The sequence below is a fragment of the Amblyomma americanum genome, chromosome 1 (genome assembly GCF_052857255.1).
Source record: "Amblyomma americanum isolate KBUSLIRL-KWMA chromosome 1, ASM5285725v1, whole genome shotgun sequence".
Lineage (NCBI taxonomy): Eukaryota > Metazoa > Arthropoda > Arachnida > Ixodida > Ixodidae > Amblyomma > Amblyomma americanum.
Window position 1 is genome coordinate 82681007 of NC_135497.1, and position 22153 is coordinate 82703159.

At 45.8% G+C, this 22153-nt stretch overlaps 1 protein-coding gene across 1 annotated transcript; it reads right to left on the reverse strand.

The window, feature by feature from the left end:
- Positions 1–138: 138 nt before the first annotated feature.
- On the reverse strand, positions 139–16115 carry LOC144113126 (uncharacterized). Its single transcript, XM_077646033.1, has one exon. The coding sequence runs from the start codon at positions 12924–12926 to the stop codon at positions 12006–12008; it is 921 nt and encodes a 306-aa protein (XP_077502159.1). The 5' UTR covers positions 12927–16115; the 3' UTR covers positions 139–12005.
- Between the last annotated feature and the right edge of the window lie 6038 nt (positions 16116–22153).

Genomic DNA, 22153 nt, shown 5'->3' on the forward strand with positions numbered 1-22153 from the left:
CTCCTGTTCACATATAAACAGTTATATGGAAGGTGCTTTAACTGATGCGTTTTAAAAAATGATAAAAGGTTTGTTGTACAATGACCACATACCTGAGTTAGGAGGCTTGATATCCAGTTCATCTTGAGAAAACGGAGGTTGAGATGTCGTGTTTGGAAACTGCGCAAAAACCATGCGTTCATGAAATTGCGAGCACCTCGTGATATCAGGACAGAGTGCTAATCGTACATAATGAATTGCAACATAGTAATTTAAAAGCTGCTAACTTGCCTCGCTGTTTTCATCGTCGCGTTCGATCACGGCGTCCATAACTACAGCGTCCATAACTGTAACTCAACCACGGCGGTTGAGTTACAGCTGATGACCAAATATCTGTTGGGGGCAGACGACAGTTCACAAAATATGCATGACACTGCTGTGTGCAGTGCTGTGTTTTGTTAGTTTGGCAGTGTTTTTTTTTATTCTTATACAGAAAAATTACTCTTTTCAGGTTGTCTGTTGAATTATCGCGGCGCGGTAAATGCGCGCAGACGGGTAAATGCGCGCAGATTCTGTCTTTGGCATACCAGAATTCATCACTATCGTCAACGCAATGCGTATAAAAAGGTGAACTATTTCAACATGTAAATGCATCACTTACCTCCTCCCTCTGCCCTATCCAGTGAATTGTCATTCGTGTTGGATCGAGGTTCTTCGGGCTGGTCGCCAGCTCCTGTTCACATATAAACAGTTATATGGAAGGTGCTTTAACTGATGCGTTTTAAAAAATGATAAAAGGTTTGTTGTACAATGACCACATACCTGAGTTAGGAGGCTTGATATCCAGTTCATCTTGAGAAAACGGAGGTTGAGATGTCGTGTTTGGAAACTGCGCAAAAACCATGCGTTCATGAAATTGCGAGCACCTCGTGATATCAGGACAGAGTGCTAATCGTACATAATGAATTGCAACATAGTAATTTAAAAGCTGCTAACTTGCCTCGCTGTTTTCATCGTCGCGTTCGATCACGGCGTCCATAACTACAGCGTCCATAACTGTAACTCAACCACGGCGGTTGAGTTACAGCTGATGACCAAATATCTGTTGGGGGCAGACGAGAGTTCACAAAATATGCATGACACTGCTGTGTGCAGTGCTGTGTTTTGTTAGTTTGGCAGTGTTTTTTTTTATTCTTATACAGAAAAATTACTCTTTTCAGGTTGTCTGTTGAATTATCGCGGCGCGGTAAATGCGCGCAGACGGGTAAATGCGCGCAGATTCTGTCCTTGGCATACCAGAATTCATCACTATCGTCAACGCAATGGGTATAAAAAGGTGAACTATTTCAACATGTAAATGCATCACTTACCTCCTCCCTCTGCCCTATCCAGTGAATTGTCATTCGTGTTGGATCGGGGTTCTTCGGGCTGGTCGCCAGCTCCTGTTCACATATAAACAGTTATATGGAAGGTGCTTTAACTGATGCGTTTTAAAAAATGATAAAAGGTTTGTTGTACAATGACCACATACCTGAGTTAGGAGGCTTGATATCCAGTTCATCTTGAGAAAACGGAGGTTGAGATGTCGTGTTTGGAAACTGCGCAAAAACCATGCGTTCATGAAATTGCGAGCACCTGGTGATATCAGGACAGAGTGCTAATCGTACATAATGAATTGCAACATAGTAATTTAAAAGCTGCTAACTTGCCTCGCTGTTTTCATCGTCGCGTGCTGTGCTGTGAGCTTTGAAATCATCTGTTCATTGCAGTTTGGTATCGTACGCAGTTCTTCTGCCATGGTGATGCTCAATTGTTGCAGCTCTTCATGGGTTTGTTGCGGACAAAATGCTTAGCCACGACTCTCCCCGTAAATGGAATCATTTGTTCATCAATGCTGTTGTTGTTAGTAGGAGGTCGTTCAAGCCATCTCTCCCTGACAGCATTACGAAGCGGTCGCACTTTCCTAAACTTGACAGTTCCTGTGTGTGTTCTGGGTCCGGCTCTGTGACATGTAATGCAGACCGGAGCCTGAAAAATCTTCTCACGTTCATTGCTCCCGACACACTGGAATTTGTGTTGCAGGACTCCAGTACATTTTGATGCGTGGGAATTTCAGTGTTTCCATTATAAATAACATTCCAAAGAGTGTTGATTTCTTCTGGTGTTTTTCCAAGGATAGCTCCTGAAGTCTGAAGCGTGTAGATGTTCGTGCAATATGCAATCTCTTCAAACAGTTCATCTGTAAAGCACTTGATGAAGTACTCACACGGTTCAATCACGACACTGGCATCACGACCAGTGGAATGAAATGTGGTATAATTTCGTTTCGGCGGTGCCCTAATGGTTTGACCATCTGCCTTGCAAGCAGGATATTCCCAATGCCACCGGGTACCCAGGTGATACAAAGCGTGCGAGCTTTCCGGCGTTCCCCCTGCCTTCTGCTCGGCTTCTGCGGGTTATGCAACAATTTTCACCCCACCTTGCGTCACAAAAATACCTTGTGCCATGGCGCTCTTTGGCAGATCTCTGTCCTTGGCATACAAGAATTCATCACTATCATCAATGGAACGCACATAAAAAAGTGAACTATAACAACATGTCTGTGCATCACTTTCCTCCTCCTCCTGCTGCCCTATCCAGTGAAAGGTCACTGGTGTTGGATCGTTCGGGTTCTTCAGGCTCATCGCCTCCTGTTCACATTAAACAGTTATAAGGAGGGTGCTCTATTTATGTATTTTAAAAAATTAAAAAAATTGTTGTAATGGCGACATACCAGAGTTAGGAGGATTCATGTCGAGGTGATAATTTTGGGAAAACTGAGGGTTTTCAGCCTGTCTGTTTGGAAACTGCACAAAAACCATGCGTTCATAAAATTGCGAGCACCTAGTGTGATCAGGGCAGAGTGCTAATTTTAGATAATGAGCTGCAACAGGAGCATTTAAAAGCTGCTAACTTGCCTCGTTGTTTTCATTCTCGTCATATTCGATCACTGCGTTCTCATTCGCAGAATCCATGATAACTAACGCAGTGGTTGCAATGCAAATGCTGATGACCTGTTGGGTTCAGACGACAGTTGACACAATATGTATAACACTGCTGTGTGCAGCGCTTTGTTCGGTTAGTGTGAATCATTTGTTCAGCAATGCTGTTCTTTTCAGTAGGAGGTAGTTCAAGGCATCTCTCCCTGACCGCATTACGAAGCGGTCACACTTTCCTAAACTTGTTAGTTCCTGTGTGTCCTGGGCCCGGCTCTGTGACATGTAATGCAGACCGGAGCATGAAAAATCTTCTCACGCTCATTGCTCCCGACACACTGGAATTTGTGTTGCAGGACTCCAGTACATTTTGATGCGTGGGAATTTCAGTGTTTCCATTATAAATAACATTCCAAAGAGTGTTGATTACTTCTGGTGTTTTTCCAAGGATAGCTCCTGAAGTCTGAAGCGTGTAGATGTTCGTGCAATATGCAATCTCTTCAAACAGTTCTTCTGTAAAGCACTTGATGAAGTACTCACACGGTTCAATCACGACACTGGCATCACGACCAGTGGAATGAAATGTGGTATAATTTCGTTTCGGCGGTGCCCTAATGGTTTGACCATCTGCCTTGCAAGCAGGATATTCCCAATGCCACCGGGTACCCAGGTGATACAAAGCGTGCGAGCTTTCCGGCGTTCCCCCTGCCTTCTGCTCGGCTTCTGCGGGTTATGCAACAATTTTCACCCCACCTTGCGTCACAAAAATACCTTGTGCCATGGCGCTCTTTGGCAGATCTCTGTCCTTGGCATACAAGAATTCATCACTATCATCAATGGAACGCACATAAAAAAGTGAACTATAACAACATGTCTGTGCATCACTTTCCTCCTCCTCCTGCTGCCCTATCCAGTGAAAGGTCACTGGTGTTGGATCGTTCGGGTTCTTCAGGCTCATCGCCTCCTGTTCACATTAAACAGTTATAAGGAGGGTGCTCTATTTATGTATTTTAAAAAATTAAAAAAATTGTTGTAATGGCGACATACCAGAGTTAGGAGGATTCATGTCGAGGTGATAATTTTGGGAAAACTGAGGGTTTTCAGCCTGTCTGTTTGGAAACTGCACAAAAACCATGCGTTCATAAAATTGCGAGCACCTAGTGTGATCAGGGCAGAGTGCTAATTTTAGATAATGAGCTGCAACAGAAGCATTTAAAAGCTGCTAACTTGCCTCGTTGTTTTCATTCTCGTCATATTCGATCACTGCGTTCTCATTCGCAGAATCCATGATAACTAACGCAGTGGTTGCAATGCAAATGCTGATGACCTGTTGGGTTCAGACGACAGTTGACACAATATGTATAACACTGCTGTGTGCAGCGCTTTGTTCGGTTAGTGTGAATCATTTGTTCAGCAATGCTGTTCTTTTCAGTAGGAGGTAGTTCAAGGCATCTCTCCCTGACCGCATTACGAAGCGGTCACACTTTCCTAAACTTGTTAGTTCCTGTGTGTCCTGGGCCCGGCTCTGTGACATGTAATGCAGACCGGAGCATGAAAAATCTTCTCACGCTCATTGCTCCCGACACACTGGAATTTGTGTTGCAGGACTCCAGTACATTTTGATGCGTGGGAATTTCAGTGTTTCCATTATAAATAACATTCCAAAGAGTGTTGATTACTTCTGGTGTTTTTCCAAGGATAGCTCCTGAAGTCTGAAGCGTGTAGATGTTCGTGCAATATGCAATCTCTTCAAACAGTTCTTCTGTAAAGCACTTGATGAAGTACTCACACGGTTCAATCACGACACTGGCATCACGACCAGTGGAATGAAATGTGGTATAATTTCGTTTCGGCGGTGCCCTAATGGTTTGACCATCTGCCTTGCAAGCAGGATATTCCCAATGCCACCGGGTACCCAGGTGATACAAAGCGTGCGAGCTTTCCGGCGTTCCCCCTGCCTTCTGCTCGGCTTCTGCGGGTTATGCAACAATTTTCACCCCACCTTGCGTCACAAAAATACCTTGTGCCATGGCGCTCTTTGGCAGATCTCTGTCCTTGGCATACAAGAATTCATCACTATCATCAATGGAACGCACATAAAAAAGTGAACTATAACAACATGTCTGTGCATCACTTTCCTCCTCCTCCTGCTGCCCTATCCAGTGAAAGGTCACTGGTGTTGGATCGTTCGGGTTCTTCAGGCTCATCGCCTCCTGTTCACATTAAACAGTTATAAGGAGGGTGCTCTATTTATGTATTTTAAAAAATTAAAAAAATTGTTGTAATGGCGACATACCAGAGTTAGGAGGATTCATGTCGAGGTCATAATTTTGGGAAAACTGAGGGTTTTCAGCCTGTCTGTTTGGAAACTGCACAAAAACCATGCGTTCATAAAATTGCGAGCACCTAGTGTGATCAGGGCAGAGTGCTAATTTTAGATAATGAGCTGCAACAGAAGCATTTAAAAGCTGCTAACTTGCCTCGTTTTCATTCTCGTCATATTCGATCACTGCGTTCTCATTCGCAGAATCCATGATAACTAACGCAGTGGTTGCAATGCAAATGCTGATGACCTGTTGGGTTCAGACGACAGTTGACACAATATGTATAACACTGCTGTGTGCAGCGCTTTGTTCGGTTAGTGTGAATCATTTGTTCAGCAATGCTGTTCTTTTCAGTAGGAGGTAGTTCAAGGCATCTCTCCCTGACCGCATTACGAAGCGGTCACACTTTCCTAAACTTGTTAGTTCCTGTGTGTCCTGGGCCCGGCTCTGTGACATGTAATGCAGACCGGAGCATGAAAAATCTGCTCATGCTTATTGCTCCCGATACACTGGAATTTGTGTTGCAGAACTCCAGTACATTTTGATGCGTGGGAATATCAGTGTCTCCATTATCAATAACATTCTGAGGAATGATTTGATTTCTTCCGGTGTTTTTCCAAGGATGGCTCCTGAAATCTGAAGCGTGTAGATGTTCGTGCAAAATGCAATCTCTTCAAACAGCTCATCTGTAAGGCGCCTGAAGAACTCACACGGTTCAGTCACAACACTGACATCACGGCCTATGGAATGAAATGTGGTGTCGGGCAGCTCAAATTCCACAGTGGTCCAAACGGCTGTCCTCTTGTTGGCCGGTGACTTTTTGTTCGTCACCATGGTCTGGCAGAGGAGCAAGATGCTGAGCTGCTCTGGACGGACCAGCTTCATTGTCTGACAACCGCCTGCCAAACAAAATTTATTTTATACTTACCCAGGGAAACAGGACAGAATCACAATCGCGGTCATTCCGCCACTCAAATAGATTTCGATGCCCTTCTTCGTCGTCGTCCGAAAGTCCAATATCCGACGTGTTCCCATCGCCAATCTGGACAGCAGTCTTTCTGCCGAGTCATCATCGAGTCTTTTTCGTTGTCTATTTGATTTCTCAAGTCGGAAATGCAAAAGGACCTAAAGTTCTATCATTGAAAACCTGAATTATAAGATACACCATCGTTTGGTTTGTGGCGATAGCGGTACGCCGTGCACAATTGTGTACGCTAAAGTTCTCGCTGAATTTTCTAGCGCGATAATGCAGCTCTACTAGATTTGATGGTTCATACATGTTCCTTATGTCTTTACAAGCATAGAAAACCAATGCACTTGCCTCCCAATAGCAATAAAAGTCCAGAAACATTCTCTTTGTAAAGCACTTAACAGCGGTGCCATACAAAGTGGCGGCGTCCATCTTGAAAGTGGCCATGTTTGGCTTCGTATGTGGATGGCAACGACAGATGGCGCTAGTAGTCTTGCCCAGTGCCCATACAAACCTACACAAATGTCTTTCTTGTGGGATATTTCAACTCCAGGAAAAGAAAAATGGCCCCAAAATCGCATGACTCAAGGGGTTATGGTTCTGCATCTGCTCATTCTTTGAAGCTATATTGCTAAGTGCTGTGAGCTTTGAAATTATCTGTTAAATGCAGTTTGGTATCGTACGCAGTTCTTCTGCCATGGTGTTGGTCAGTTTTTGCAGCTCTTCATGGGTTTGTTGCGGACAAATTGCTTAGCCAGGACTCTCCCCGTAAATGGAATCATTTGTTCATCAATGCTGTTGTTGTTAGTAGGAGGTCGTTCAAGCCATCTCTCCCTGACAGCATTACGAAGTGGTCGCACTTTCCTAAACTTGTCAGTTCCTGTGTGTTCTGAGTCCGGCTCTGTGACATGTAATGCAGACCGGAGCCTGAAAATAGAATCATCTGCGCTAATAAGGTGGTTAACCAATTTCTTCTAGGTAACCTATCCAACATTTATGTGCATAGTAATCGCCAAATAAGTTTTTAGAAGTTCGACAACACTACTACGATCGGCGCTGTGGCACTAATTAACCCTTTATAAGGTGCAAAAAGATAAGCAAAGAAATTAAGTTTTTTAATGAAAAATCTGTTTATTCAAATAAAAAAAACGTGTTTCAAGCAACTTTGAATAATGTACATCGTTTTAAGGAAGCTTAAAAGGTGGGACAGCATATGTCCCAGTGCACGCGAAAGGGTGAAAAGCAAAGTGGGACAACCCATGTCCCACTGAACACGAGGCACTATCACACAGTGACAGGTTTTTACAAAAACTGCTTATCTGTTTGAATGAAATGTTGAGAAACAGTCAGTACATACCGGCACATTGCAAGCTCCACACATGAACTTTGTGCGGACTTCGGAGCGCTTTGTTGAGCACCAACGGCACCTCCTCCTTGTTCCAGACGCTTTTGGGAAGTGGTCTCTTCCTTGAAATCTGATCTCAGCTGGGACACCAGTCATCAAGGCGCCACTTTTGCGTCCATTTTTACGCTGAAAGTCTCCTCGCGACTTCCTTCCAGCGCGAAAGCTTTGACGCTGGATAAGCTGTCGCCCAAGAATCAGCTTGAAGTGAAGGAAGTCCAAGTTTTCTGCATGGGCTGTATGCTGTACAAAAGCGTTCACGATAGCAGCATCAAGGAGAAAATAAACTATTCGGTGCCATCCCTTTTTTGACCTCCGATCTACTGGATAAGCATTCCGCTTCTGATCGAACCGGTCAACACCGCCCATCCAACAATTGTAGTCCTTCAGAGCCTTGGGGCACGTAATATGTATTTTTTTGCCACAGGGTAGCTTTCGCTCTACTGAGGCTTCTTCTTGGGGATCATGGTGGTTGGACATTATATTGACGTTTTTAGTGTCCTGCCACTGGTAGACTGAGATTGGTCCCTTCGACCTGTAGATGAAGGACCCGCGGGTTAGCTTGTTATCTACCTTTACTTCAGGCGGCAGGTCTTTTCTGTTGGGCCTGAACATGCCACAAGCAAACACGCCTCGTTGTCTGAGGCGTAGAAGCAGCTTCGAGGATGAGAAAAAATTGTCGAAGAACAATTGGGAGCCTGCTTCCACAACATCCTCGCTGAGGGAAAGGACAACATGTTCACCCAGACCTACGTCGTCTGGCCTATTTTGCGTTCCTCCTGTATACAAGTCAAATTTGCACAAATATCCTGTTTCGCTGTCGGCAAGGCTCCACATTTTGTAACCGCGCTTTATCTTTGGCTTCATCGGCATGTACTGTTTCATTGACGATCTTCCTTTGAACAGGATCATGGATTCGTCGACAGCAACGTGCGAAGAGGGTTTATACTCTTCCCGAAACTTCTTGTTTAGAAGATCCATGAGAGGCCTCACTTTATAGCATCTGTCGTAGTTTGGCGCGGTCTTTGAGGGCAGCTTAGAGTTGTCATTTAGGTGCAGACAGTTCATAATCTGCTGAAATCGCCGAAACGACATCACGCTGGATATTTCAGGTACGTTGAAAAACCTATCAGAACTCCAGTATAGGTATACCTGCGGCAAGGGGTGAATGCTCATCAGAATGAGCATGCCTACATATGCCTTTAGCTCGCTGACTGTTATAGGCTCATAGTGTGTCTTCCCTTCCTGAGATGCATAGAGATTTGTTTCTTGCACAATCATCTGCCACACTTCTTCATCAAAATACAGGGTGAATGCATCACACGCACTGCTTTGTTGACCGAGATTTGGTGAAAATGTGGGCGGTTTTTCTGTGATGGCGCTAGGAATGTCGGTCGGCAGTCCTGCAATCCAGCCTGTTGACTGCGGTTCTCCTTCGTCATAATCGTCTGATGCATCATCATTCTCAATTACGTTAGCATGCATTTTCTTGCTTTTTCTCTTCCTTTTTTGAGTTTTTTTACGAATTTTGGGTGCTGGCTCGTCAACCTCATCACTTTCTGACGTCTCTACGGGAACAAGAGCTGATGAGGAGGGCACATTGAAATCATCGCCCGAAGAATCTGTGAATGAATCAGTAGCGTAGTCGTCTGGGAGGCTGAAGAATAAATCTAAAGCTTCCTCGGCAGTGAGCTTTTGATTCCCTAAAAAGAAAATACAATACACTGCATTTTTGAAAGAATTACTGGTGACACAGTGTCACTGCTAGGCTAACAAAACCATGTGCAATATCAGATTTTCATGAATACATCGCATTACGCTGCACAAAAAAAAAAAACTCATTCAAGGGCAAACACTATACAGACACAGGAACATGCGGAACACAAAATAAATCTTACTGGGCATTTTAGAAGCATCTACGGTGAGTTCGAAAAGCACATGGCGTGAACAAACACACTTTGAAAAATGTAGCAGGTTTGACAGAGTGCAGACTACTAGCGCCACCTTGTATGGCAAAAAAAAGGGTGTAATATAGTTGCACGAACTGTTCGCAGATGGCACCACAAGCAGTTGCCGCTCCAGTTTTCTCTAGATTTGCAGGGACAGCGCATTTCCAAAACTAGCGAGGTGGGACGCGGGTGTCCCAATGAGGCATAAAGGGTTAAGCCACCTCGCGCACCATTCAAAAAGTCACATTTTTGGCTCGTGCACAGCGACGACCACCTGTGCACATCATTTCGCGACGCACAGACCTTCGCTCTCTTCAATGATTAGGGGCTGCGGCGAGCACCGCAGCCACTGCAGCTATAGTGAACTACAATGCTACATAGGTTGGATTTGGCTGAAGGAAAAACGACTGCCCTGCCCGCAGCGTCTTGCGACGCAACTGGGTTCCTTATATAATACTACAGGCAGAAGTATCATCAAAGCTGGGGCACAAGGAGTTTGAATGAGACTTGTATCTATGTAGATCTGTATGTGTCTGCGTTCCCTGTGTGCTCTTCAAAGTAGTTGATATAATTATCCAGAAGGGACTTTGCACAATGAAGATTATCCTCTGCAGTCACAAATTAAAGTGAAGTGCAGGAAAATTATTCCACGTGCTTTTTCTACAGGAGGATGTTCTGAAAATGAAAATGAAGCAAAGAGAAAAATTCTTTCCCTTCCTGAATTTTAGCATACGTGTACATTGCGACTGAGCAAGTACAAATGAGACGAGGTTGCATTTCGAGTCTCAGGCAGGACATTTGATATTGCGCATGAAAATCTCACTCGAAAAAGGAAGCTCAAAGCTCACTTGTTGTGGAATACGTCAAAACAGTCATTCATCACTGAGAGATACAGCAACACGTTGCATTTCCGGCATCGGACTCTCGTTCTTGAATTGCAGCATTTAACTTGCAACGCTGAGCGATGTTATTGCCTGTGTGTGCTGGCCAGTGGTGGATTCCATCATACCGGGCGCAGACCTGCCAACTCGACGATGCTAAATCTACTATAGAGGATGCCAAGAAATACTAAAATTCGGTGAAAAATACTAAAATTATGTTTTAGTACATCAAATTTTTTATTTGGCTATGAAAACAAAGCAACTTCAACTGGTGTTTCAATACATCACGCAAACAACTTCAGAAAGATGTCTTCGAAGTGGAAGGTTGGGACAACACTGAGGATGTTGCAGCTTTTGCCTTCCTCAGAAAGTCCTTGTCGAACACCTGATTGTGACAGACTACAGACTCCTTACATTTCACAACTAATAGCTGTTCTAGGCTCTTTTCTGACATGGATGAGCGAAACTGAGTGCAAGTCTTCTTCACTTTGCTGAACACTCTTTCACAGTCTGCGTTACTGTGTGGGAGAGTCAGAATCCCTAACATAACTTTTGAAATCTTATCATACTTAAAAGTACGGTCAATGTCCTGAATACTGGCAATAGCATGCCACTGCTCGTCTATCCGCACCTGTGTAGTTACTTGTACTGGAAGTTCTTCGAGCTGAAGGCGGCTTAACTGGGCTTGGATGTCATCCAGGTCCGAGTCATCATCCTGCCCCTCAGAAACTGGCAAGAGAACTGGAAAGCGATTGATGAAGTACCTGACATCAGCAAACTTTGCTGTCACAATGCTGGAAAGCCTTGCCACTTCTGCTTTCTTCAGAATCTCTGACTTCAAGGGGAATTTCAAGGGGAATTTCAGGATGATGTAATCGCTTACCACCACAAAAAATCTTCTTACTCGTGTAAGAAATTGTTGCTTGTCAGCAATCTTCAGCCTTTCTAAGATTTGTAGAGTTAGGCTGCCGATTACAAGGTCATCATCATTCCTCTGGTTGCCAGAAGACTTGTAATCAATATCTGTCAGCTCACAACTACTCTTAATAACAGATGGTTTCACGAACCACAGTAAAATCTCCCTGAGCAGGCTGTTCAAAACTTCCAGAAGCACATGTACTTGGGGAGCTCCAGACTGCAAAAAGGTGTTTGTCTTTTCTAATTCTGGTATGACTGACAGCAAGAAGGCACAGTATGCCTTGTTGACATCTGATGAAAGGAACATGAACAGTCTTTCTTGCCTATTTAAGACCTTGGCCACTTGCTGCTTCAGAGCTTGCTGCGAAGGAGCTGAGTCGATGTCCAGCCTTGGTCGCTTGTTCTGATGTGCGATTTTTGCTGTCCGCGTCGACTTCGGAGAGTCCATCTCTGGATTTCGTTGTTCACTTGGTGATTCCAAGGGTTTCTTCGATGGCTTCACTTCACTGTGAAAGAAGCTGAGCAGTGGCTGCCACTGCTCAACAAGCCGTTTCAAGCTCCTACCAAGAGATAACCAACGAGTGTTGACATGTTTCAGGATTTCTTTTTACTCTACATCATGCAAGCATTGAAAAGCTCTCAGTTTGTCTTTCCTTTTTGAACTCTTCTCCAGGTAGTAGTAGACGTCAATCAGCACCTCGTCCACACTTACAGGAAGGCAGGCCGAACCCTTCTGAGCTGCCAAATTGATTAAATGGCAACAACATCCAAGGATGGCAATGTTTTCATGGTTTTCTTTGAGAACAGCAGCAACCCCATTCTTAGATCCGATCATCACTGGCGCGTTATCGCACGCCATGCCGACGCAGTTCCGTACAGGCACGTTGTGGGCCTTCAGCGTGTCTAGAACAAGTGCACCAATGTTCCGTCCAGTTGAGTCTCCCTCCAGTGTAGGCATTGCTAGCAAAGCAGTATGAACAATGCCGTCGACGAATGTGACAACAATCGGGTAGAGCTTTGCATCATTGCCAGTGTCGTTGCTCCCGTCGGTAGCGACCGAAAACGGTCCGGATTGAAGACAGCTTACAACACTACTGACCTGTTGATTGGCCATTTCCTTGGCGATTGCAGCCGTTTTTGTACGAGCGCAAGTGTAGGCCACTGCCTCTTTGGAGTTCGGAAACATTTTCCTGAAGAGGTCTCCCGCATGGTCTGCAGCAGTGAATGGCACGTTGTGCTCGATGAGGAAAGCTGTGAAAAGGCATTCCGCTCGAATAGTGCCTTGGTCCACCGAAGCGCTAAAATATCCACCGAGCTTCTCGTTGGTGTCAACGATCTGTGCCGAGTCCTTGTGCTTCTTTGTTCCGAGATGCAGGAGGATGTCCCGACGACCGGCGTGCGCAATGTTCAGATCACAGCGGCAGACAGTGCAGAAAGCATATTTTTCACCCTTGCGAGATTTCTGAATGCACGGAAAATCCGTCGAATAACTTGGTATGAACGCTTGAAAGTACTTCTTGCTGGACATCTTACAACGACACCCGCAGCAACAACGCTGCACGCCGCGGAAATCACAACGCCACCGGCAACACAACAGGCCTAAGAAGCCCGGCTATGACCACACCAAACGCACCATTTCAAACGGGCAAACACAACAGAAGAAAGAAAGCGAGGAAGTTCTCTCCTTTCTGCATGAACGCGATGGTGGTGATGACGATGGCTATCCCGTTTGCGAGCCACCAAAGCCTCAGTGTTGCCAACACAGAACCAGAATGTATGGTGTGCAGCCGCCGAACAAAAAAAATAAACAAAAATCATAAAAATAGAGCGACATTACGATACTCGTAAAAAAACGCTGGAAATCGGGCACTTTACGATAAAATCGTAAAACTTGGCAGGTATGCGGGCGGCATTTACACGCCGTGGCTCAGCATTGTGCACAATCTTTGGGGGCTCCTTCGTATCATTGCTTGGACGACCGCACATTCTGGCACCACTCTTGTTGCACATAATTAATGCCAATCCAACATCGTTCAGAAATGCCAGCAGGTCCAGAGTGTTCCTGCTTAAGAAGCAGTTGTCATTTGCATCAGTCAGATATTCTTCCCAGACATTTGCCAGTGCGAATGAGGTGAAATGAGAGATAACGCCTACTGGCCACTTTTTTTCTTTGTTTTAGTGGGTAACAATGACAGCAAAAAATCCATCTTGTTAGCTCATGGCTGATAATTTCAGGGCACGGTACGTAAACATGCTCCTTTGATGACTCGCTCTACGCTTCACATCTGTTGGCTCCCCAACACCCTCGAACGTCGACGCAACATTTACGATGCCATTGTCCTGACAACGGTGATGTCGCAAATTTTGGTGACACTGGCATCCATACTGCCGTGTCCCTCTTTTTAAGTGCTTTCTCAGATTTCGGTGTACATCCTTGCAGGAGGTGGTGCCAATGGCCCAAATTCTTATTTCCTTCAACTCTTGAAGCAGTGGTATCGAAGTGAAAATAGTTATCAAAGTAACATCTGAAGTTCCCTAGTTTTGGGAGGTGCTCAGTCGACCTCATCTCAATGGAGCCACCAAGCCCTAAGTGCTTGTGCTCCTCAGAGGTGCCGGTGCCTTTTCCTTGAAAAAACTCGAAATCATCCGCCACACTGCTGGAGCTGCAGCAAAGAAACACTTTCACAGCTTCTGGGTTGGGTTTGTTGCGGATAAATTGCTTAGCCATGACTCTCCCTGTAAACGGAATCATTTGTTCATCAGTGCTGTTTTTTTCAGTAGGAGGTAGTTCAAGCCATCTCTCCCCGACAGCATTACGAAGCGGTCGCACTTTCCTAAACTTCTCAGTTCCTGTGTTCTGGGTCTGGCTCTGTGACATGTAATGCAGACCGCAGCCTGAAAAATCTGCTCACGCTCTTTGCTCCCAACACACTTGGAATTTGTGTTGCAGGACTCCAGTACATTTTGATGCGTGGGAATTTCAGTGTTCCATTATCAATAACATTCCGAAGAATGTATTGATTTCTTCTGGTGTTGTTCCAAGGATGGCTCCTGAAGTCTGAAGCGAGAAGCGCGTAGATGTTCGTGCAATATGTAATCTCTTCAAACAGTTCATCTGTAAAGCACCTGATAAAGTACTCACACGGTTCAATCACGACACTGACATCACGACCAGTGGAATGAAATGTGGTGTCATTTCGGCGGTGCCCTAGTGGTTTGAGCATCTGCCTTGCAAGCAGGGGATTCCCAATGCCACCGGGTACCCACGTGATACAAAGCGTGCAAGCTTTCCGGCGTTCCCCCTGCCTTCTGGTCGGCTTCTGCGGGTTACGCAACAATTCTCCTAACCTTGCGTTACAAAAATACCTTGTGCCACGGCGCTCTTTGGCAGATCTCTGTCCTTAGCATACAAGAATTCATCACTATCATCAATGGAACGCACATAAAAAAGTGAACTATTCCAACATATCAATGCGTCACTTACCTCCTCTTCCTGCTGCCCTCTCGAGGGAAAGGTCACCGGTGTTGAAACGTTCGGGTTCTTCAGGCTCATCGCCTCCTGTTCACATTAAACAGTTAAAAGGAGGGTGGATTAATTGATGTATTTTAAAAAATAATAGAAAAAAGTTTGTTGTAATAGCCACATACCAGAGTTAGGAGGATTCATGTCCAGGTCATAATTTTGGGAAAATGGAGGGTTTTCAGCCCGTCTGTTTGGAAACTGCAAAAACCATGCGTTCATAAAGTTGCGACCACCTAGTGAGATCAGGGCAGAGTGCTAATTTTAGATAATGAGTTGCAACAGAAGAATTTAAAAGCTGCTAACTTGCCTCGTTTTCATTCTCGTCACATTCGATCATGACGTTCTCATTCGCAGAATCCATAACACGGTGGTTGCAATGCAAACGCTAATGACCGGTTGGGTTCAGTTGACAGAATATGCATGACACTGCTGTGTGCAGTGCTTTGTTTTGTTAGTGTGATTCATTTGTTCATCAATGCTGTTGTTAGTAGGAGGTCGTTCAAGCCATCTCTCCCTGACAGCATTACGAAGCGGCCGCACTTTCCTAAACTTGTCAGTTCCTGTGTGTTCTGGGTCCGGCTCTGTGACATGTAATGCAGACCGGAGCCTGAAAAATCTCCTCACGCTCATTGCTCCCGACACACTGGAATTTGTGTTGCAGAACTCCAGTACATTTTGATGAGTGGGAATTTCAGTGTTTCCACTATCAATAACATTCCGAAGAATGATTTCTTCCGGTGTTTTTTCAAGGATGGCTTCTAAAGTCTGAAGTGTGTAGATGTTCGCGCAATATGCAATCTCTTCAAACAGTTCATCTGTAAAGCACCTGAAGAAGTACTCACACGGTTGAGTCACAACACTGACATCATGACCAGTGGAATGAAATGTGGTGTAATTTCATTTCGGCGGTGCCCTAATGGTTTGACCATCTGCCTTGCAAGCAGGATATTCCCAATGCCACCGGGTACCCAGGTGATACAAAGCGTGCTAGCTTTCCGGCGTTCCCCCTGCCTTCTGCTCGGCTTCTGCGGGTTATGCAACAATTTTCACCCCACCTTGCGTCACAAAAATACCTTGTGGCATGGCGCTCTTTGGCAGATTCTGTCCTTGGCATACCAGAATTCATCACTATCGTCAATGCAATGCGTATAAAAAGGTGAACTATTTCAACATGTAAATGCATCACTTACCTCCTCCCTCTGCCCTATCCAGTGAATTGTCATTCGTGTTGGATCGGGGTTCTTCGGGCTGGTCGCCAGCTCCTGTTCACATATAAACAGTTATATGGAAGGTGCTTTAACTGATGCGTTTTAAAAAATGATAAAAGGTTTGTTGTACAATGACCACATACCTGAGTTAGGAGGCTTGATATCCAGTTCATCTTGAGAAAACGGAGGTTGAGATGTCGTGTCTGGAAACTGCGCAAAAACCATGCGTTCATGAAATTGCGAGCACCTCGTGATATCAGGACAGAGTGCTAATCATACATAATGAATTGCAACATAGTAATTTAAAAGCTGCTAACTTGCCTCGCTGTTTTCATCGTCGCGTTCGATCACGGCGTCCATAACTACAGCGTCCATAACTGTAACTCAACCACGGCGGTTGAGTTACAGCTGATGACCAAATATCTGTTGGGGGCAGACGAGAGTTCACAAAATATGCATGACACTGCTGTGTGCAGTGCTGTGTTTTGTTAGTTTGGCAGTGTTTTTTTTTATTCTTATACAGAAAAATTACTCTTTTCAGGTTGTCTGTTGAATTATCGCGGCGCGGTAAATGCGCGCAGACGGGTAAATGCGCGCAGATTCTGTCCTTGGCATACCAGAATTCATCACTATCGTCAACGCAATTCGTATAAAAAGGTGAACTATTTCAACATGTAAATGCATCACTTACCTCCTCCCTCTGCCCTATCCAGTGAATTGTCATTCGTGTTGGATCGGGGTTCTTCGGGCTGGTCTCCAGCTCCTGTTCACGTATAAACAGTTATATGGAAGGTGCTTTAACTGATGCGTTTTAAAAAATGATAAAAGGTTTGTTGTACAATGACCACATACCTGAGTTAGGAGGCTTGATATCCAGTTCATCTTGAGAAAACGGAGGTTCAGATGTCGTGTTTGGAAACTGCGCAAAAACCATGCGTTCATAAAATTGCGAGCACCTCGTGATATCAGGACAGAGTGCTAATCGTACATAATGAATTGCAACATAGTAATTTAAAAGCTGCTAACTTGCTTCACTGTTTTCATCGTCGCGTTCGATCACGGCGTCCATAACTGTAACTCAACCACGGCGGTTTCAACGCATACGCTGATGACCAAATATCTGTTGGGGGCAGACGACAGTTCACAAAATATGCATGACACTGCTGTGTGCAGTGCTGTGTTTTGTTAGTTTGGCAGTGTTTTTTTTTTTATTCTTATACAGAAAAATTACTCTTTTCAGGTTGTCTGTTGAATTATCGCGGCGCGGTAAATGCGCGCAGACGGGCGCGTAGTGTGTCTTTCTAGCTCCAGATGGCGAGACGCGCGCAGCCCCGGAGCTTACACCGACACTGCGCCGCTGGCGCCCGGCGCAACTTTCGCTTTCCGTGCTTCCCCTCCCCCGCACCTAACTGTTCGAGCGAAATCCTCCGCTCTGACGAAAATATCCCCCGCCCGTAAACCCGCACCCAATTGTGCCGTCGCTCACTGTGTGTTCCCGTGTCCGCAACAACATTCCTTCAGGATCAAGGACCCCCGACATCGCGTGCACCCGAAGCACGCGCGAGGTCCGCGCTAGCTGCTCGCCAGAGTCCCGCGCACCGCCCGGCAAGTGAGTCGCGCTAATGCGGCGCGGACACTTGCTGTTGCTCATTGGAACGGGGAAGTTGCCCAGCACGGATATACCAAGGTCGTAGAGGATTAAAGAGCCGCCGCATCGTTTCGTATCGAGCCGGATTCGCCGTCATCATTCCGTCGTCGCACGCCGCGGTGGGACCGATCGGCGCGGGCTCGACGACGCCGGGCCTCGGAGGAAAAATGTAACAACGAAGCGAGGTGGGTCCCGCCGACGACAGCCGCGCGACTGCTGTTCTCGCTGACTGTCGGCAGATTGGCGCCAGAGGGTAACAACCTCTGCAAATGCAGTACGTTCCGACGAGCAACGCGGCACACTTTCCCACGACCGGATATAGATGCATACATTGCACACGACTGTGCGCTTCACTCCTAAACTTGGTTGCACAGATTCGCTTGCCGCGTGTAAAATTTTCAAAATTTTCTTCAAGACAATTGCAACTGAAATACAGTCACTGGCTAATTAAAACCGCGATTCTCTGCTTCTGTGAACATATCAGAGAAATACACTAATCATGCTGTATATGCGCGGTAGCTGTTTAGCAAGCTATCGTTTATTGGGTTTTTCTTTTCACCTGCGTTTTCCACTTTGATTTGGTTCTAGTATCGAGTGATGTATCGAGTTCCTTCCGCGGTAACGCTTTTTTCTCGTGTCACGCCGGTACGTTAGTGACAGCTGTCCGAAAGCACGCATTTGCATATGACTATAGTTAAATTCGAGTAATTACAGCTCAGGCGGCCGGCAGACAGACAGACAGATAGATAGATACTTGAGGCCTTGCCCTTTGTAACGGGTGGGCACCACTAGGTTGGGCACCCGACCAAAAACAAAAAAAACGAGAAGATGGAAGTGCACAAGGAGAGAAAGAAAGATAAAACGCACAAAAGAGAAAAAGGAAGGAAAAAAGATAGGGAAGTAGCTAGCGCCGTCTCTTAACAACCGTCCGCAACTTAGGGCACGGCGGCTACAATGGGAGAGCGAACGACGCCGCAGGCATCTTTCTAGAGGCGGCAATGGTACATCTCACAAACTTTTGCTGCCGGTAGACGAGGAATTCGGAGTAATTTCGTTTCGGCGGTTCCCTAGTGGTTTGAGCATTCGCCTTGCAAGAGGGAGGTGCAGGGTTCGATCCCCAATGCCAACCCACGTGATACAATGGGTGAAAGCTTTCCGGCGTTCCCCTGGCCTTGTCCTCGGCTTCTGCGGGCAATGCAACTATTTTCATCCCACTTTTGTAACAAAAAAATCCTTGTGCCATGGCGCTCTTTGGCAGATTCTGTCCTTGGCATACCAGAATTCATCACTATCGTCAACGCAATGCGTATAAAAAGGTGAACTATTTCAACATGTAAATGCATCACTTACCTCCTCCCTCTGCCCTATCCAGTGAATTGTCATTCGTGTTGGATCGGGGTTCTTCGGGCTGGTCGCCAGCTCCTGTTCACATATAAACAGTTATATGGAAGGTGCTTTAACTGATGCGTTTTAAAAAATGATAAAAGGTTTGTTGTACAATGACCACATACCTGAGTTAGGAGGCTTGATATCCAGTTCATCTTGAGAAAACGGAGGTTGAGATGTCGTGTTTGGAAACTGCGCAAAAACCATGCGTTCATAAAATTGCGAGCACCTCGTGATATCAGGACAGAGTGCTAATCGTACATAATGAATTGCAACATAGTAATTTAAAAGCTGCTAACTTGCCTCGCTGTTTTCATCGTCGCGTTCGATCACGGCGTCCATAACTACAGCGTCCATAACTGTAACTCAACCACAGCGGTTGAGTTACAGCTGATGACCAAATATCTGTTGGGGGCAGACGAGAGTTCACAAAATATGCATGACACTGCTGTGTGCAGTGCTGTGTTTTGTTAGTTTGGCAGTGTTTTTTTTATTCTTATACAGAAAAATTACTCTTTTCAGGTTGTCTGTTGAATTATCGCGGCGCGGTAAATGCGCGCAGACGGGTAAATGCGCGCAGATTCTGTCCTTGGCATACCAGAATTCATCACTATCGTCAACGCAATGCGTATAAAAAGGTGAACTATTTCAACATGTAAATGCATCACTTACCTCCTCCCTCTGCCCTATCCAGTGAATTGTCATTCGTGTTGGATCGGGGTTCTTCGGGCTGGTCGCCAGCTACTGTTCACATATAAACAGTTATATGGAAGGTGCTTTAACTGATGCGTTTTAAAAAATGATAAAAGGTTTGTTGTACAATGACCACATACCTGAGTTAGGAGGCTTGATATCCAGTTCATCTTGAGAAAACGGAGGTTGAGATGTCGTGTTTGGAAACTGCGCAAAAACCATGCGTTCATGAAATTGCGAGCACCTCGTGATATCAGGACAGAGTGCTAATCGTACATAATGAATTGCAACATAGTAATTTAAAAGCTGCTAACTTGCCTCGCTGTTTTCATCGTCGCGTTCGATCACGGCGTCCATAACTACAGCGTCCATAACTGTAACTCAACCACGGCGGTTGAGTTACAGCTGATGACCAAATATCTGTTGGGGGCAGACGAGAGTTCACAAAATATGCATGACACTGCTGTGTGCAGTGCTGTGTTTTGTTAGTTTGGCAGTGTTTTTTTTTATTCTTATACAGAAAAATTACTCTTTTCAGGTTGTCTGTTGAATTATCGCGGCGTGGTAAATGCGCGCAGACGGGTAAATGCGCGCAGATTCTGTCCTTGGCATACCAGAATTCATCACTATCGTCAACGCAATGCGTATAAAAAGGTGAACTATTTCAAAATGTAAATGCATCACTTACCTCCTCCCTCTGCCCTATCCAGTGAATTGTCATTCGTGTTGGATCGGGGTTCTTCGGGCTGGTCGCCAGCTGCTGTTCACATATAAACAGTTATATGGAAGGTGCTTTAACTGATGCGTTTTAAAAAATGATAAAAGGTTTGTTGTACAATGACCACATACCTGAATTAGGAGGCTTGATATCCAGTTCATCTTGAGAAAACGGAGGTTGAGATGTCGTGTTTGGAAACTGCGCAAAAACCATGCGTTCATGAAATTGCGAGCACCTCGTGATATCAGGACAGAGTGCTAATCGTACATAATGAATTGCAACATAGTAATTTAAAAGCTGCTAACTTGCCTCGCTGTTTTCATCGTAGCGTTCGATCACGGCGTCCATAACTACAGCGTCCATAACTGTAACTCAACCACGGCGGTTGAGTTACAGCTGATGACCAAATATCTGTTGGGGGCAGACGACAGTTCACAAAATATGCATGACACTGCGGTGTGCAGTGCTGTGTTTTGTTAGTTTGGCAGTGTTTTTTTTTTATTCTTATACAGAAAAATTACTCATTTCAGGTTGTCTGTTGAATTATCGCGGCGCGGTAAATGCGCGCAGACGGGCGCGTAGTGTGTCTTTCTAGCTCCAGATGGCGAGACGCGCGCAGCCCCGGAGCTTACACCGACACTGCGCTGCTGGCGCCCGGCGCAACTTTCGCTTTCCGTGCTTCCCCTCCCCCGCACCTAACTGTTCGAGCGAAATCCTCCGCTCTGACGAAAATATCCCCCGCCCGTAAACCCGCACCCAATTGTGCCGTCGCTCACTGTGTGTTTCCTTGTCCGCAACAACATTCCTTCAGGATCAAGGACCCCCGACATCGCGTGCACCCGAAGCACGCGCGAGGTCCGCGCTAGCTGCTCGCCAGAGTCCCGCGCACCGCCGGCAAGTGAGTCGCGCTAATGCGGCGCGGACACTTGCTGTTGCTCATTGGAACGGGGAAGTTGCCCAGCACGGATGCACCAAGGTCGTAGAGGATTAAAGAGCCGCCGCATCGTTTCGTATCGAGCCGGATTCGCCGTCATCATTCCGTTGTCGCACGCTGCGGTGGGACCGATCGGCGCGGGCTCGACGACGCCGGGCCTCGGAGGAAAAATGTAACAACGAAGCGAGGTGGGTCCCGCCGACGACAGCCGCGCGACTGCTGTTCTCGCTGACTGTCGGCAGATTGGCGCCAGAGGGTAACGACCTCTGCAAATGCAGTACGTTCCGACGAGCAACGCGGCACACTTCCCCACGACCGGATATAGATGCATACATTGCACACGACTGTGCGCTTCACTCCTAAACTTGGTTGCACAGATTCGCTTGCCGCGTGTAAAATTTTCAAAATTTTCTTCAAGACAATTGCAACTGTAATACAGTCACTGGCTAATTAAAACCGCGATTCTCTGCTTCTGTGAACATATCAGAGAAATACACTAATCATGCTGTATATGCGCGGTAGCTGTTTAGCAAGCTATCGTTTATTGGGTTTTTCTTTTCACCTGCGTTTTCCACTTTTATTTGGTTCTAGTATCGAGTGATGTATCGAGTTCCTTCCGCGGTAGCGCTTTTTTCTCGTGTCACG

Bases quoted from the DNA above. Each gene is read 5' to 3' on its own strand.
- LOC144113126 (XM_077646033.1), bottom strand. From the start codon at position 12,926: ATGTCCAGCAAGAAGTACTTTCAAGCGTTCATACCAAGTTATTCGACG.